Raw genomic sequence first — 18198 nt, 5'->3', positions numbered from 1 at the left:
GGCCGTTAAGCCTCTACAAAACAAAAATCTTAATTTGCATTTCTTCTAAATTTGCACAAGGAGAAAATGTCACTTGAATAATATTCATTAACTTTCTTCTTGAATGTCAGTAGGTTTGTGGAGCAGATTACTCTTTCTTGTAAGTTGTTCCAATGCTGAACCGCTCGGTTGCCGAAAGTCCATCGGCCCATGTCCTTGTAAAAGCGTTCCGTACTCACTTTTTACTGATGTCCTTGGAGATGATTTTTATTGAACTGCACGATTCTCTGGGCTGGTAAGTGATCATAGGCTCCATTGCAGAGCTTGTACATTTCAGTAAGATCACCACGATGGAATCTATAGGTGAGGGTTGGGATTTCAAGCTTTCTAAGCCGCTCTTCGTAGGGAAGGAAGCGTAACCTGGGAGAGAATTTAGTTATCCTCCTCTGAACATTTTCGAGAGCATCTATGTCCTTGTTGTAGTATGGTCTTGTAGAACAATATCCATACTCAAGAATCGGGCGAACAAGGGCTTATAGAGCGTAGCAAGCATTTTGTCGTCCTCGCACGAGAAGTTTCTTCTGATCATACCAGCAACTTTGAAAGCCTTCTTGACGACAGCTTCATAGTGGCTACTGAAGTTCAGTTCAGAATCCACTAAGATGCCTAGGTCTCTTTCTTCTTTACTAAGAGTGAGTGCAGCAGAACCAAGAGAGTATGAGGACGAAAAGTTTTGTGGACCCAGAGTGAGGATATGGCTTTTCTGGGTATTGATTTCCATGATCCACTTCTTCATCCAGTCATCGAGTCGTTGGAGATCCGCCTGCAGGTGGTGAATGTCTTCACATGACGAGATGACACGATAGAGCTTTGTGTCCTCCGCGTAGAGAAGGATGTCAGATTCGGTGCCCTCAACTAGGTCGTTGATGTAGAGATTAAACAGAAGAGGGCCGAGGATTGACCCCTGGGGTACTCTGCTAAGAACTTCCTCTTCGGTATTGCTGAGACAACCTTCTACGCACACAACTTGCTTTCTGCCAGTTAAGAAGTCCGTAATCCATTGAAGAAGACTGGATGAGGACCCGGATGAGGAGAGAACGTATTTCCAGAGCTCCTGGACGAGACGCTTATGGGGAACTTTGTCAAAGGCTTTCTTGAGATCCAAGTATGTGAGATCAATCTGGAACCCCTTGTCGATGTTTTTCTTCCAATCATCTGTGGCACAAAGCAGTTGGATTTTTGCAGATCGTTCCTTAAAAAAACCAAACTGCTTTTCGGTAAGTATTTTTCTCGTTTTAAGTGTTTTAGGGTGTGGTCTGCAATAAGAGACTCAAGTACTTTACACGTGATACAAGTGAGGCTTATCGGTCTGTAGTTTGATGGGTCTTCTCGTTTCCAACCTTTGGATATTGGGACGACAATAGCTTTTTTCCAAATAGCGGGAAGCTCACCGAGTTCAAGAGACTTTCTGTAAATGTAGACTAGTGGCTCTGTTATTACCGTTGCAAGTTCTTTAAGCAGTTTTGGATGTACATTGTCTGGGCCTGTGGACTTGCTTGGGTTAAGTTCTCTGAGTTTCTTTAGAACATCGCTATGGTTGATCTCTATCGGTCTTATCGAGTCGCTTAGACCCTGAATTGGTTCCTCGCGGCTAAAGTGGTCTTCGTTCTCAGGTTCCTGAGTAAAACCAGAAGAGAACTGGCTGTTGAGAGTATTTGCTTTGTCCGTGGGGTCGTGTGCCAGCTTTTGTTTCACGGGATCGTAAAGAGATGAGACTCCATTTTTGTTTTTCCTTTTGCTGTTCACGTGTTTCCAGAAACTTTTTGGGTTTTCTTTCAAGGAGAAAGGTAATTTACGTTCTCTAAGCTTTCCTTCTCTTCTTGTTGCTTTCCGAACCCTGTTGCGGAGCCTCTTGAATGTTTTCTCTCGGTCGTTACTTTGTCGATTGCTTTTGTAGTCTCTCCATGCTTTTTGTTTTGCTTTAATCAGTTCAATATTGGCTTTAGGTAATGTAACACGGGTGTATTTCTTGTGCTTAGGAATAAATTGTTCTTCCATTGAGGCTACAATCGTAGTGAACCTTGCGTAAATGGTGTCTAACGACTCCAACCCACTGAATTCTTTAATCCAGTTGACATCCGAAAGCTCTCTTCTCATAGCAACGTAATCTCCCTTGTAGTAGTTACGTTTCGGTGCCACACGTGTCCTCAAAACCTCCATTTCCAAGCTAAACACAATTACCGAGTGATACGATTTACTGATTGGTGACAACTGCTTAATATCTGATACGAGGTCTCCATCGCTTACCAGTAGCAAATCGAGGATACTGGTATAAACCAGTTGGCCGTAAAGAAACTTAGAAAAATGTTTTTATAAATGATATTTGTCCTTTTTTAGTTTCAATTGATACTGAGGACCTTGCTCGAAATGAAGTCGATAATGTGTTCAATGAATTGTCTAAGAAAACTAAAGCTGAAAAAGAAAGATTGGAGAAACTCAAGCAAGAGGAGGAACAAAAGATTAACAAGCAACATATTGTGATTCAAGAAATTAGGTTAGTTTTACCCTTCTCTCTCCATATCTTTACCCTCCCCTTCCTTCTATCTCGCTTTCTAATTTCTTTCTCTCTCTTTTCCTCTCTCTCTCCCTCTCTCTCTCTCTCTCTCTCTCTCTCTCTCTCTCTCTCTCTCTCTCTCTCTCTCTCTCTCTCTCTCTCTCTCTCTCTCTCTCTCTCTCTCTCTCTCTCTCTCTCTCTCTCTCTCTCTCTCTCTCTCTCTCTCTCTCTCTCTCTCTATCTCTCTTCTTTTTTTTTCTCCCTCTCTCTCTCTCTCTCCCTCTCTCTCTCTCTGTTCAAGCAAGAGGATGAACAAAAGATTAACCAGCAACATATCAAGATTCAGGAAGTTTGTGTTGTTATTTATCATGTCTATCAGAAACTATCAGTCCTAACTTTAGCCCACTTGTTTCCATATACATTTTCCCCAGTAAAGGGAAGCGGAACTGAAATTTTCCTTGTAAAGATAATCAGAACGATCTAGGCTGTGATCAATTACTTTCCTTACCTCAACTCTTTCGAGGATTCTTTTAATGAAAACTCAGAAAAATCTCTTTCTCTAAATTAGTGTTGGGATTTGTTCCACCTTTGAAAAATGTATTCTGACTTGATTCTAATGTGATTTTATCGTCTTTTAGTGTTTCCGTATTTCCACATTTGCATTTTATTGAGTCAATGTTTTAATTTATATTTTTGAATTCCTCTGTCAAACTAAAAGTAAAATTTACTCTGTCATAAATAAAATTTATTTTTAGGAATTACACAATGTTAAGTTGCTCTAAATCTGGAACCTTTTTTTGGCTCACCAGGATTCCTCCCGCGTGGAGAGATGACGGTTCATCCGCTTAAGCCTGTTTCTTTACCATTAATCTCTGCCTATATCTTTTCTAGTAGTATTATGTTGGTTTTTTTTTTGCCTCTAGGGATGAGAAAACCAGCGCAGACAAAGAAATTAAACTGAAGCAAGATCAGTCTAACGAGATAGAAGTTAAAAAAACAACGATTCGAAATCGACTCGATGAAGTAAACCAGAGGTCGGGACGCCTGGATCGGCTAGAAAAAGAACTAGCAGCAGTGACACAAGAGCTAAGCAGGAAAGAAAACGAAGTTGACGATAAACTACTCGAAGTGGAAATTTCAAATCTAAAAGAGGAGGTCCAAACGTAAGTTTGGTTAGTTGACCTATTCTGGTGTTTGCCACTTAAGATAATTAGGTGACAAATTATACTGGGCTGCGAAAGAGATGGGGTGAGGGTCTTGGGTCTATCTATAAAATCTCTAAACTTTATTTAATGTTAGTGCTTCTTGAGCCATATAATACTCTATAATTTTTTATTATTTTAGCTGAATGTGAGATATTGTACTTCATAAATACCGACTTTTGAAAACTGGGCTGCTGTTGAATCAAGGCACTTACAAACCTGAATAAAACCACAGACAAAAAAGACAAAAAAAAATTGACGAAGGAAATTTCCATGTATTGACGTAATGAAGCTGCGCCACAGACATTGTGCAATAGTATTTTTTTTTTCTTATACATTTGGTCAGAATAAGATACTGAGGTCAAGGGGGAGGGCATGGGTTCTGTTGTGCGTGGAGAGATGTTAATGTTTCTATTTATAATACCAACTGACAGAATGGTAAAAAGATCGATAGAAAAACGACATCTGTTGAGAAACAAGGAAATAATTACAGCGTCTGTGAAAGATTGAGAGATCTTTTCAGAGTCTTGAAAGATTGAACTGCTAACTTTGATAAATCCTTTCTTCTTTTTAGAGCAATTGAAGTAGAGAACGCACTTGACATTGAGAAATCACGTCTTCACGAACAATCAGCAGCACGGGCGAAGTTTGACTTGCTGTCAAAACAGTTGGAAGATAAGAAAGAAAAAGCCAAGCGTTTGAAAGCAGCTCATGAGAATATGCTGCTCAATCTGCTTGGCGGGGAAATCAGAGACGATGATTTAAAGTATCAGTTTGAAAATTGTCTATCTAAACTAGTGAGTGTAGTTTTGCTTTATCACTTCTTCCTTTTTTACGCCATAAATTCAGAAGTTTAAGAATAATTGATTCATTTCAAACTGCAGTGAATAGTAAAAATAGAACTAAATATAGAAAAAATAGAAAAAAGCTTTAATCACACATCCAATTCTCATCTTAAAGTCAAGCAATGAAGTTCCAAAAAAAGCGTTTTGTGGTTGGCAAAACATCCCGTGAAAGTCGATGACTGGACTTGAAAATGATGTCGGCTTTACAGTCGAGCAATTTGACTTAAGCTATTGATTTTAGCAATTTGACTTAAGCAATTTGACTTAAGGTAATTAAAAGATTTATAATAAAAGAACCAGCGTTTAGGTTAAAAAGTTCGACATAAACGCTTTGAGAATTTGTTAATTTGAGAAGGACCTGCTTAAACCCCCACCCCCGTGCCTGATTCCTCTATTGGGTGAGAAATTCTAGTTTTTTTTTTTTTTTTTGGTTTTCATCTTCCTATTGGTTTTTACTCTTTAAATAACGCATTGTTTTTAGAATATTTTTGCTTAATTTTTTTTTTCGTTTGCGCTGAAGACGCCTTGTTGGTTTTGCAAGTAAAATATCCAAGAAAAATGCAAGCAAGCAAAACGTATATTTTCCTTCTATTGTTTTTACTGGGCTTCGACCCATTTTTGCGGTTCTTGTTGTTTTTCTTGGGAATTCGTATGCTTTTTTTTAAAATCAGAAATGAAACTTCACGGTAGGGGGGGGGGGGATGGGCTGTGAGGGGTGTTGGCTACCCTCATATTCTGAGAAATCTCTGTTGGTTGTAAGTTTTAATATCATTCTTTACTTTTATGTGAATTTTGTTTACTGGTAGTTTTTTGTTTTAATATTTTCTTATTTAAGAAGGTTGCACCATCCCTCAGTCCCTGCTTTAGAAACTAAACTGTCATTTCACACAAAGTGACAATTGAAACATTTTAATGATTTAATTTTTTTGCATAGTATTTTCAACTGCAAATTTTGCCTGAGTTCCAAGACTTCTAATCGACAAGAATTATTTTTAAAACTTTTCTGCATTGTTTATCTATGTTTATAAAAATGTACTGACTTAAGGAAAAAAAATGAAAATCTGGATATTTTAGTTTTTTTGGCAAAAAAAAGAAGGAAAAACTGAGAAAAAATCATTTTCAGTGGGTTTTTTGGTTGCCCTTACTAACTTTCAAATCTCCAAATTAAAGAAAAATCTATAAAGCTAAAATGAGATCAAATGAGGCCAAGCCTCCAAGCCTGTCAAAAACTATACCCCAAACTTATGTGCTCCAGATTTCAATCTCGATGCTCTTGAAGATGCAAAAAGTGATTTTTTTAACCTTCTGCAGTCTAGTGAGCTTGAAGTTCATCAAATTATGAGATATTTGTAACCGTTCCTGAGATACTGCAACCGATTACTTATACTACAGCTGCTTCACACCCTTGGTCAAAGGTTCCAAGAAAGAGAGGGGTGGTTCCACAGGAAAATAAATGGAATAGCAGGACTAATAAAAGCAGGATTAAAGAAAGAAATACAAACAAATTTCGAGAAAGTTGTTTGTGTCTCATATCTTTCTATCGAATACAACATAGCACAGGGGCGCTAATTAGTGAAAATGTTCGAAGGGACAAGGACCTTTTTCCTTCTTTTTTTTAGAATAAAAATGAATTTTTCTTAGAATTAGGGCGGCACTTTTTTTTCTGTGAAAATGCTGAAAAAGGTAATTATCAGGATCTAAGGAGGATAAATACTCCCCCTTACCCTATTGGTGCTCCAGCACAGCATTAAATTTTTCAGTCCCACTACAAACCCTTGCCCTTTTGATTGTGACCTCTTTGGGGTTAATACTGAGAAATGATGATCTTTTTTCTTAAAATGAAAAAAATGTTACTTACATATGTTTTTTAGGGTAGTGATTAGTATTCTTCAAAAAGTTAAGCATATGGACTGTCCAACGAGGATCCTCGAGATTTCTGATGCTGAATTGCGGAAGCTTTTATTATTTTTTGTATCAGTGGTTCTATTCTGGTTCCCTCTTTAACCGATACTTCATCTAAATCCAGGAAGTGCTTCGAAAGCCCTCATCTTCCATGTTCATGTAAATTTCTTTTAACTCTTCCCTATCCCTTTGTGCGTTAATCAAGTCCTCTTTTTTCGTGCCTTTTCTTCATATTTCACAGAGTCTTTCCAACTCTTGGACGGAACTTTCATGATTTTGGTGATGAATTTTAGATGTAGCAAATTCATCAAAGCTTAGTTATATCATGCACAATGCGTGTTGAGACACTGTCCCAAAATATGAAACCGTTTTTAACTCCGTCTAATTAAGCTAAAAATCTGTCAACTTTCAGGTGTCTGTAGATTTAAATCGATGGTAAGAAGTTATAGTAAGGAAAAAGGAAAAAAGTATAGATTAAAATCAACAAAAACTGTTTAGCTAATTCGTTCTGCTTAAAATCCCTTACGAGCTCGTGTAAACTTAATTAAACTTGTAAATATATTCTTTTTTTAAAACCAAGAGAATTTTAAAATAAAAGTCACTTAAAAAATGGGCAGATTAATAGAAAAAAAGGGAATGGAACTAAATTAACCTGCTTTTTCCGTTTCTGTTCTTTTTACCTGTTTTCTGTTTTTCGTTAAACCAAGTGCTTGCGCTAACGTTATCGTTAAAGCCTACTACGTTGGGGGGATTGAAATATCTTATGCTTTGGTCACCTCCTTGACCTATGTGTAACCAATGCTCTCAAGTGCTGGGGAGAAATTAATGTAGAGTAAGTTGTTGCATGTGAATCTGATGACAATGATGATGACCCGGAAGAAGGCTCAAGTAGAGAGCAAGAGATTGATGCAGACGAAAATAATCTACCCGATGTAATAAATGAGGATATTGCTAATATCGCGTCTGATATGGATGACCCTGAGAAGTTGGATGAAGTAAGGGCATGTGATGAGTGGGCTGGAACTACATCTGATCTATAGGCAGCACTAGAGACATAGTTTTTACTCTTTTATTTAGCTAGCTCTTGTAACTATTGCTTTTTCAGTCAAAAAGGAGCTCTAGTTTAACTACAAGACATGCTCCAGAGATTGAGAGTCTATAGTTCGATATTAACTTTAAAGCTGGTCCAAAACAGAGCCAGAAGCTTGCAGTACTGTTACCTTAGATCTTAGAACAAAATAAGTAAGGTGTGGCAGTTTGCAAGGAAGTGGAAAGGGCTTTATAGTGCAAGTCAGTAGAAAAAGTGGCTCTAATGATATATCAGTGTTCGAATTCAGCGAATTGTAGACACCAAGATTGCTTCAGTAGCTGCAATTTAGTAAAGAGGCCTATAGTAACTATTTGATGCTGATTCAGCAATGCTAATAATTATTAACAATGTTAATAATTAACCTCTATTAAACGTCAGTGTTAGTATTAACACAAAAACAAATCTCCCTGATTTTGGAAAAATAAAGCCCGAAACTTCTCGAAAATGGGATTGCATCGAAGTAAAAAGTACATGATTAAAATCACCATGGTCGAAAACCCCCTACCAGAGGTTACTGTCCCGACCCCAAAAACAAAAGAAATTTGTATTTTAGCGTGGATAATTCAAGCAATCCAATGTGTAAGAACAACTAATTGAACGTTCGAAACAAGAATGTTTCGAAGTGACAAGTTTAAAGTTTGAACTTCAGTTTGTTTTCCATTTTATTCAAAGCGGTTGTGCGTACAGTTTGTGGTAACGAACTGTAAGTAAGGAGCAGTGCGGCTCAATAGTAACCGAAACTTTAAAAAGTGGAATTTGGACATCAATAGATCTATAAAAAGAATCGACTTCTTATGTTGATTCTAAATAAATAAGATTCATTAAGTTTAGTGCTACGACCCTGAGAAAATTTGCCCGATTTTCGAAAAAAGGAGAGAGATGCCCGCTAAAATTCAAGGAATCTTAATGAAAATCACACCATCAGATTCAGTGTATCCGAGAATTCTGATGTAGAAGTATGAAGCTTCCATCTGCTAAAATGTGGAATTTTGTATTTTTTGTGTTTTTTACCAGAAGAAAGATCACGGGTGCGTGTTTATAAGTTGTTGTTTTTTTTTTTTTCACGGGTGATCGCATCGAACCAATAGTCCTAGAATATCGAGAAAGGGCTCCTTCGAAAGGAAATTAAAAGCTCTAGTACCTTTTGTAAGTGACCAAAAAGATTGGAGGGCAAGCGGTCCCCCTCTCACCCACCTTTTTTCCTAAGAGTCGACCAAGATTGCCATTTTGTTCAGCATAGTTGTAAAACCCAGTAACTGTGTATTTGAGGATAATATAACCCCCCACAGCCCCTGGGAAAAGGTTTGTAAGTCAGAAAGTTTGCCCATTGCTTACGTATAGCAGTTCTTATTGGAAAGTTAGCAAACATTATCCAGGGAGGGAGGAGAATTTTTTGCTGGGGGGATTTTCTACGGGGATAATTTTCCGTGAGGAGGGAAGTTCCCGTGGGTGAACTTTCCAAGGGAAATTTTTCACTGGGTTAATTTGCCAAGATTCCTATGCAAAGTTCTTTTTATTTGTCTTCCTTTCTCTTTGCCGACTCAATTTTACATGTGAATATTAAAGGGAATTGTCCGGGGGAAATATTCACCGGGTTGGAATTGTCTAGAGTATCTTCTCGTAGGTGGGGGATTTTCCACGGAAGAGTTTTCCACGGGATAAATTCCCCAGAGGGTATCTTCTGTGAGAGCACCTTTCTACTAGGGGGCGGTGGGTATTTGTGAGGAAAATTTTCCACGGAGAGGGGATTTCTGGCGTGATTTTAAAAACAATATGAAATTAAAGTCTTTTTCAAATGAAAGTGGGCTAAGAAAATAAATTTCTGTCAGAATCGCCCGCAAGAAATTTTATGTGGGAAGAACATTGCATGGAGGGATTTTCCGCGATGGGAAGGAATTTTCCGTGGAGGAGGGAGCCGGATTTCTCGGCATTATTTAAAAATTAATTTTTTCGTTTTTTCATCAGATGATTTTTTTTTAAGCAATGTGCTACTTAAGAATAGTTAATATTATTTTACACTTCTTCTTGGAACATTTCAATATTCAGCATATAGTTTAAATTATTTTCAACGCTAAATTTTTTCTGTTTTTTTTTTTTTTTTTTTAAGAAAGCTTGTTAATATTCTATTCAAACGACCTTTATGTTTCAGTAGTCATTCTTAAAGAACTGGGATAAAAGTTAAACTTTAGTGTGAGGACCGAGGTGTTGAGGAGGGGACAGCCCCTTCATACATATAATAAATAATTTTGGTTTTATACGGGGATATTTTCACATTGGGGAGATAGTTTCTGGAGGTGAACTTTCCAGCGGGAATGTTACACGGGGGGAAACTTTTGCCAAAATTAATATGCAAATTCTGTTTTGATTGTTCATGTGCGGTGAGCCAAATTTGAGCCTGCATCAGTTAAAAAACATTCAGAAATTAAATAAAAGAAACAAGTTTTTTTTAATTGAAAGTAAGGAGCGACATAACTTAAAACGAACAGAAATTATTCCGTCTATGAAAGGGGCTGTCCTCTCCTATACGCCCTACTCTGTACGCTAAAGGCTGCCTCTTTGTCACAACTCTACTCTTTAAAGTAATAAAAAACTTTAGCGTAAAGAGCGAGGCATTGAGGAGGGGACAGCCCCTTTCATAGACAGAATAATTTCTGTTCGTTTTAAGTTTTATTGTCGCTCCTTACTTTCAGTTAAAAAAAAAAAAACTTGTTTTTCATTTCATTCAAAACTGTGTTCCTTTTATTTCATACTTTTTTGTACGACATCTTGAGGCGGCAAAAACGAAATCGTGCTATGCTCAGGTCCTCTAATAGGTTTTATAATCGCTTCTGCAGATGGGGTCGTATTGTATGCGCATGTAGTTGATTAAAATTAAAATGGATTAGTGGTTTTAGAATGGTTTCAAGGTTGTTTGTTTATGCAAGCTTGGGAATTACAGCGTATAACTCGCCCAGTATAGATGACAGGGAGTAATATGTTAAAAAAGAGGAAGCTTAAAAAACAGCTGTTAAAACGGCTTTTTTCTTATAAATACAGCTGTTTCTGTTTCCCTCCCCCCCCCAAAAAAAAACAGAACAGAAAGTAGAAAATGGAGCTGTTTCTGTTCTTTCTTTTTTTTTTCTTTTTTTCTTTTTTTTTTAATCTGTTTTTTCTGTCTCTGTTTTTCTGAAGAACAGACACAATGCCGATGCTTATTTCGGACATCTGCCGCCCACTTAATGATATTTCGTCATAAAATGATATTAAAATAGTTTTATGAAAGAGCTTTAATGGTTTTTTTTCCTCTCTCTCTCTCTCTCTCTCTCTCTGAAGGACGAATCCATGTCTCCTCTCTTGTCACTTTCGCTTACTTTTTGATCTGACTCATAAAAAACCACTGCTTTATTTTTGACATCAAGAATCAGCATTCTCAAATATTTGACTAAATGCTTCTGCTAAAATCCTTCTTTCCTAAATTTTTTCTATCTTTATAGTGATGTTTTCTGGTTAGCAATGTTTTATACATTATATCTTGTTTCAAATGGCTTCTAGGGTTCTGAAATACAGGATATAGAAAAGGAGATTCAATCTGCCTCGCGAAAACTATCAGGTTTGAAAAAAGAAAGAGAAATGCTTGAAAAGCAGTTGGCTGGAAAAGAAAATGACTTAAGAAGTAAGTTCTCGTCTTTTATTCTTTCTTTTTTCTTTAACACAATACTTAATATTTAATAAGGTTTAATTATAGAAACAAACTATTTTGACACAAACAAGCAGTAATTAATCCTTCTGCAGGTTTTAGCATGGTTCACTATCCAATAAGGTATATTACTTGTGCTCTGGTTTTACATATTGCCCGTATTTAGAATGTGTCAGGATCGCGTCCTGACGCGTTTTTTTTTTTCTTAGAATACAGGATATAGAAAAGGAGATTCAATCTGCCTCGCGATAACTATCAGGTTTGAAAAAAGAAAGAGAAATGCTTGAAAAGCAGTTGGCTGGAAAAGAAAATGACTTAAGAAGTAAGTTCTCGTCTTTTATTCTTTCTTTTTTCTTTAACACAATACTTACTTTTTTTTTCTTAGAAACTGAGATCAACCAAGTATTACTACACTAGTTTTGCCAATTGTACTAGTTTTGCTTCAATATTAAACTTCAAAAAAGGCTAATGCTAGACTGCATTGGAGATAGGAAACTAAGAACTTGCCTAGAATCAACATCTTTCCAAAGGCCAATGCTTTTAGCCAATATTGGTCGGACCACACATTTGCAAAACAGAACCACTGCTACGATGTCTCCCCTCTCTCTTGGAAATATTTTAAACCAAGCTGACATCCTTAGCTCTGACCACCCTCCCCACTCTAACTCGGGTTAAGGAATAATCACTCATAATGTATACTTTTATTTATCGGACAAACAAATAAGGGCAAAATCCCAACCTAAACTAACTAAAAACACATAAGCGAATCATAGTATTGTCCCCTTTTGCAGCCAAAGGGACATGACCCAATAAGGTAAAAGTAACTCTCTATGAGCTTTTGTCACTCAATTCACCAACATTCAGGAGAAAATATCCTTGGAATCCATACATACGAAATGCTCAAGTAGAATTTTAATGCAATAAACCAATCTATTTCAACAGCTTTATTGATTCAACATATTTAAGGCATTTAAACAATAATTGACAGGGGAAAAGCATATTTATACAAAAAAAAAGAGAGGATAATTGTCTGGTAATAAAAATTGATGACATCCAAAAATCAGTGAGGTGTTTTTATAGTTTTTACCCCAGAATTTTCCAGTCTCTGTAGAACTACTTCTTTGATACCATTTTAGTAATATTCATTGCTATAATGTACCGGACAAAATCAAATTCCTCATAGGGACTATAGCTCCCACAAATAAACGTTTTTTGTCGGTATGTTTATTATTTTGTCATGACATTGTTCTATTCTTTAAATATGTTCGAAGAATTCTATGGCTATCTTTTATCAGAGGGATAATAATCCCTTTGAGGTATATGTCGATAACACCTTATATTACAACCTTCACCTTTCACCATCTTTTTATTTTAATGCTCTTAATAAAGGCTATTAAAATTCCCAGATTTTCATGCCATGGAAATTGTTTAGAGTATGCACGTACTACAGCAGAGATATGATTCAGATTTATTATTCCTTAGGCATTATTAAAGAACTACTCTATTTTTATTTATCTTATTTTTTTGTTTGAACTATCTTCAAGAATAGTTGTCATTGTCTTTCAAAACGATTTACATTAGATTTGCCATTCTTTTTACTGTACTTTTTACTGCAAAGGATAGCTTAGAATTTCTTTTTTTTCAAGTTTTTTCAAATTGTTTTTATTTTCATGTTGTACCAATATTCTCATTAAATACTAATAAAATTCTCCTAATGTTGTACCTTGAATATTCTGCAGGGTGCATGGCAGGTATGTACCTTAGGTAAGAGGTGATTAGGGGTCACTATTTCTTAGAAATAACTACTTCCTTTTTAATTTTTCTATTTTTTGTACTTCATGTAAATTGTCTATGTCTTTTAATGATTTTAATGTAACGTCCTCAACTGCAAAAGATACCTTAGGCTTTTTTTCTTTTTTTTTAATGCCCAAATGCAAATTGAGCTTTTTTTTTTTTTAGTTTTCATCTTCTTGTATATTAAAATTGTCAATAATTGTTAATAAAATTCTCAGATTTAGTATGTTTAGGATTATGCTGAGCATAGGAAATGTAGGAACTGCGGGGGAGAGACGGTATGGGACTATCATTTCTTAGACATTATTCAAGAACTTCTTTTTTCTTAACATCTTTCAATTATAAAAAAAAAATGAAAAAAATATCTAATTTTATTGTTAAACTTAAAGCATTTTTTTTTTTTTTTGAAAATCATAGAGACATAATATCGATCGTTTTGCAATTGGGTTGTTATTCAGTTGTGTCGCTGTTTTCACATTCTGTAATAAAGGAATAAATGTAAAATGGATGGTTTTAATAGCTTATTTTAATTTAATTTTTTTATTTGAGAGGAGGGAGGAGCTTAAACATGAAATTGCTATTCCTTCGGATGATGCAACATATAGGGACATAATTTTTTTATTCTTGAATGATCATTCCAATGCTTATTTTAGGGAAACTAATTGTATGATAAAATAAATATGGAAAGAGTAATAACTCATGAGAGTCCTAGTTATGGCGGGAGGGGGCTCAATGTATATTTACCGGTATAACACCCTGATAATCCAACGTAGTACCCTTGTTTAGAAATTTTAATTTAGTAAGTGTAGTATAGTATGATGGCACTAGACCCTCAAGATCCAAACCAGCGGTGCTGATCTCCATTTCCTAGCCCTTCAGCTAAGAAGTGGTATGTGTGGGCTCGGGGACAGCCATCCTTTACTTTTGTACACCCTTCCTGCTTACCTTCCCTAGATTTTTTAGGGACCCTTTTAGAGCTAGGTCAACTTTGGCTAAGCTTACGGTCATGCCAATTACCCCCTTCCTAAACTAAATAACGCCAGGTATCGAACCTGTGCCCCTCGGGCAAAGTATCCCCAAGCCAGGTGCCAACCACACTAAATCCAAATTTAGTATCCTCGTCTAAAAGTCAATAGTTTATGCAAAGATCTAAGAGCCCATCCAAGCTGTTTAATGGGGAAATAATTCCATCTCTTCAAATTCTTCTTGTGAGGACCAAGAGCGAAGTAATTCTGGGCAGAAAGCCTAGCGAAAAATAAAGGTTTTACGTAGCTAACTATTCGTTGCCACGGTGTTTTAGAACATTTTAGTCGAACGGAGGCAATTGCTCCGTTCAAATGCTCTCTCTGAATGTTTACATATCAATAATTAAGAATTAGAAAAATATACCGCGCGGAAAGAATATGGAATTTCAATTACCACCGTGATCAGATCCCCGTGGTGAAGTCAGAATTTCAAGAATCATCTTATGTCCACGTAAAAACTCACATACACGTTTTTTACTGAATTAACAACTAAGAATAAAATACCGATCGGAAGTTATTGGACCGAGAGTTCTGTTTGAGTCAATAAAAATTTGTGTGATTAGAAACCTGATGTTATGTTAGAACCAATCAAGTCAGGTGTTGGGCTTTAGCCCTTAGTTCCTCCAGTGTTGCCTGAGGCATCCTGGACATTTAAAAAGACTTGCCAGTCATCCCTTGTATTTACTGTTGCTCAGACGTTTTTCCACTGCGTTTAGACTAACTTGCTAACGTGTGTCAGGCCTCGCTGTTAGATCTGTCGAAGAGTAGCTGCACAAGGATCTGCACTGTACTAAAACACAGTTATCTTCCGATAGGTTCTCCTGATCGTACATCGTCTTTTTCTCAAATAAAAAAGAATTTTCATTCAAGTAGAGCTTCGGTCGAAATTGTAGATTCAATTTGTGTACCCTCAAGTGGACTGGATGTCAATCCTAATTTACGTTAAGGACGAGTCGATGTAGGATTGAGTTTCGTAAAAAGTTAAATATGGTAATAACGGGGCTGAAAGATGTAAAACCTGTATAACAGACAAAGAGTGGCCAGATCGTGTCGGAATTCCAAGGATGAACCTCTTGATCTAAGGAAATTTTGAATGCTTGATCAGATGGTATCGAAGGGAAGGGATGAGTCTGAAATTTCCAAATTGAATCCCCTACTCTAGAAAAAAAAATATCAAATTTGACTATATTTTGCTCATTTAATTTATCATTTGGCCTACATATCTTATCCTTCTTTTTATTGTATCTTCTGTGACAGCGGAAACCCTGCATTCCTCAAACTACATCAGTATGTTTTTTTGTGTTAAATAGAAAATAATAAGTTTTTCAACTGAAAGTAAGGAGCAATATTATAACTTAAAACAAATAGATATTATTCCGTATACGAGGGGGGGTTCCCCTCCTCAATACCTCGCTCCTCGCGCCAAATTTTTTTAGTGGTTTTAAAATAGTTTCGTATTGTTTTAGTTGAACGGTCATTGTGTTACAGGGTTTACTCTTGAAAAATTGGCACAAAAAGTCAAACTTTAGCATAAAGGGTGAAGTATTGAGGAGGGGGCAACTCTTCAAATATACAGAATAATTTATATTCGTTTTAAGTTTTAATTTTGTTCCTTACTTTCAGTTGAAAAACTTGTTTTTCATATTCACTTTCTGATCGTTTTTTAATAATGCCGGAATATCTGGCTCCCCCTCCATGGAAAATTCCTTCACCCCATAGAAAGTTCCTCCCACGTAAAATACCCTCCACCAGGAAAATTCCCTCAGGACAATTCCAGTTTCGCTTAAATCTCTTCCCAGGTTATTTTTTGCTGATGATTCCAACTGAAAAAGTTCTTCTTAGCACACTATTTGATAAAGACCGTAATTTCTGATTAGTTTTCAAACCATGCTGGGAATCCCTTCCTCTGGGAATTTTTTCCCGAAAATTCTTCTTCCCTCCCTCAGTAGAAAGTTGGTACCGCAGGAAATTTCCCTTACAAAGAATGTCTCCCATGGAAAATCCTCCTCCTCCTTGGAAAGATCCTGAGAATGCAAAGCATGTAAAATTTACTCGGCAAAGAGAAACTAAGATTAATAAAAAGAATTTGGTATAGGAATTCTAGTAAATTCCCCTAGTTTAAAATTTCCCCTGGAAAGTTCATCCCCCGGAAACTTCTCTCTCCACAGAGAATTTTTCTATGGAAAATCTCCCAGCAGAAAATTCACCTTCCATCCCACCTGTATATATACTTTCCTGGAAAGTATGTATACTTTCCAATAACAAATACTATACATAAACATTGAGCAAGTTTCATTGCCTGCAGACCTTTCCCGAAGGCTGTAGGGCTCATGTTATCCACAAAAGTGTAGTTATTGGATCTTTCAACTCTGTTGAAAAAAAAAGGTTGTTCCAAAATTTTTGATAGGAAGACTTTTTGGAAAAATGTGGCACGGGAGGATGGCTATTTGCCCTCTAGTCTTTCTGGTCACCTAAAAAAGGCACTAAAAGTTTTAATTTCCGTTTGGAAGAGCCTTCTCCCGATTTTCTAGGATCGATTCCTACAATCATCCCTGGAAAAAATATTAACACGCAAAGGTGATATTTTTTCGAGTAAAAAATACAAAACTCCACATCTTTGCAGATGGGAGCTTGAAATCTACACGATAGGTTTCTGAATACGCTCAATCTGGTGGTGTATTTTTCATTATAATTCCTTTGCTTTTTTGGGGGGGAGGGGTTCTTCCTTTTCCAAAAATTGGGCAAATTTTCTCAGGCTCGCAGTTTCTAATGAGTAACGCTAAACTTAATGGATTTTATATATTTTGAATCAGCATAATCAATCCAATGGTGTATCTATCCATACCAAAATTCAGTTTTTTATAGCACTTGGTATTAACCAAGTGACATATAGCGATCGCAAATTCTGTCGGTCTGTCTGTCTGTCGGTCTGTCTATCCCGATTTTGCTACTTTAAGCAATTCCAGATAAGCTAGGACGATGAAATTTGGCAGGCGTATCAGGGACCATTCCAGATTAAATTCGAAATAGTCGTTTTCGCAATTTGACCATCTGGGGGGTGGGTTGGTTAATTCGAAAAAATAGAAAAAATGAAGTATTTTTCACTTACGAACGGGTGATGGGATCTTAATGAAATTTGGTGTTTGGAAGGGTATCGTGTCTCAAAGCTCTTATTTTAAATCCCGATCAGATCCGATGACATTGGGAGAGTTTGGGGGACCTAAAATCTTGGAAAACGCTTAGAATGGAGGGATCCGGATGAAACTCGGTGGGAAAAATAAGCAGAAGTCCTAGATACGTGACTGACATAACAGGAACGGATCTGCTCTTTTTGGGAAGTGGGGGGGGGGTTGAATCTTAAAATTAGAAAAATGAGGTATTTTTAACTTACGAAGGAGTGATCGGATCTTAATGAAATTTGAAGTTTGGAAGAATATTGTGTTTCAGAGCTCTTATTTTAAATCCCGACTAATGTTAATTCTGAAAAAAATGAGGTATTTCTAACTTACGAAGGAGTGATCGGATCTTAATGAAATTTGATTTTTAGAAGTATATCGTGTCTCAGGGCTCTTTTTTTAAATCCCGACTGGATCCGGTGACATTGGAGGGAGTTGGGGGGAACCTAAAATCTTGGAAAACGCTTAGAGTGGAGTGATCGGGATGAAACTTGGTGGTAAAGGTAATCATAGGTCCTAGATACGTGATTGAAATAACCGGAACGGATCTGCTCTCTTTGGGGGAGTTGGGGGAGGAGGGTTAATTCTGAAAAATTAAAAAAATGATGTATTTTTAACTTACGAAGGAGTGACCGGATCTTAATGAAATTTGATTTTTAGAAGGGTATCGTGTCTCAGAGCTCTTATTTGAAATCCGGATCCGGTGAAGGAGAAGTTGGGGGGGGGAACCTATAATCTTGGAAAACGCTTAGAGTGGAGAGATCGGGATGGAACTTGGTGGGAAAAATAAGCACGAGTCCTAGATACGAGATTAACATAACTGGAACGGATCTGCTCTCTTTGGGGGAGTTGGGGGGAGGGTTAATTCTAAAAAATTAGAAAAAATGAGGTATTTTTGATTTACGAAAGAGTGATCGTATCTTAATGAAATTTCATATTTATAAGGACCTCGAAC

General features: G+C 36.6%; 1 protein-coding gene across 2 annotated transcripts in view; it reads left to right on the top strand.

Moving 5' to 3' along the window:
* The window catches only part of LOC136025214 (DNA repair protein RAD50-like), a 117436-nt gene that overhangs the window by 49055 nt on the left and 50183 nt on the right, over nt 1-18198 (top strand). For both annotated transcript variants that reach the window (XM_065701029.1, XM_065701030.1), the window contains 4 exons: nt 2377-2533; nt 3457-3696; nt 4310-4532; nt 11104-11224. In XM_065701029.1, the coding sequence (XP_065557101.1) occupies nt 2377-2533; nt 3457-3696; nt 4310-4532; nt 11104-11224 (741 nt within the window). The remainder of the gene's footprint in view (nt 1-2376; nt 2534-3456; nt 3697-4309; nt 4533-11103; nt 11225-18198) is intronic.

The sequence above is a fragment of the Artemia franciscana genome, chromosome 3 (genome assembly GCF_032884065.1).
Source record: "Artemia franciscana chromosome 3, ASM3288406v1, whole genome shotgun sequence".
Taxonomy (NCBI): domain Eukaryota; kingdom Metazoa; phylum Arthropoda; class Branchiopoda; order Anostraca; family Artemiidae; genus Artemia; species Artemia franciscana.
Note: the sequence above shows the minus strand (reverse complement) of the source record. Positions and strands in the feature narration are given on the sequence as shown.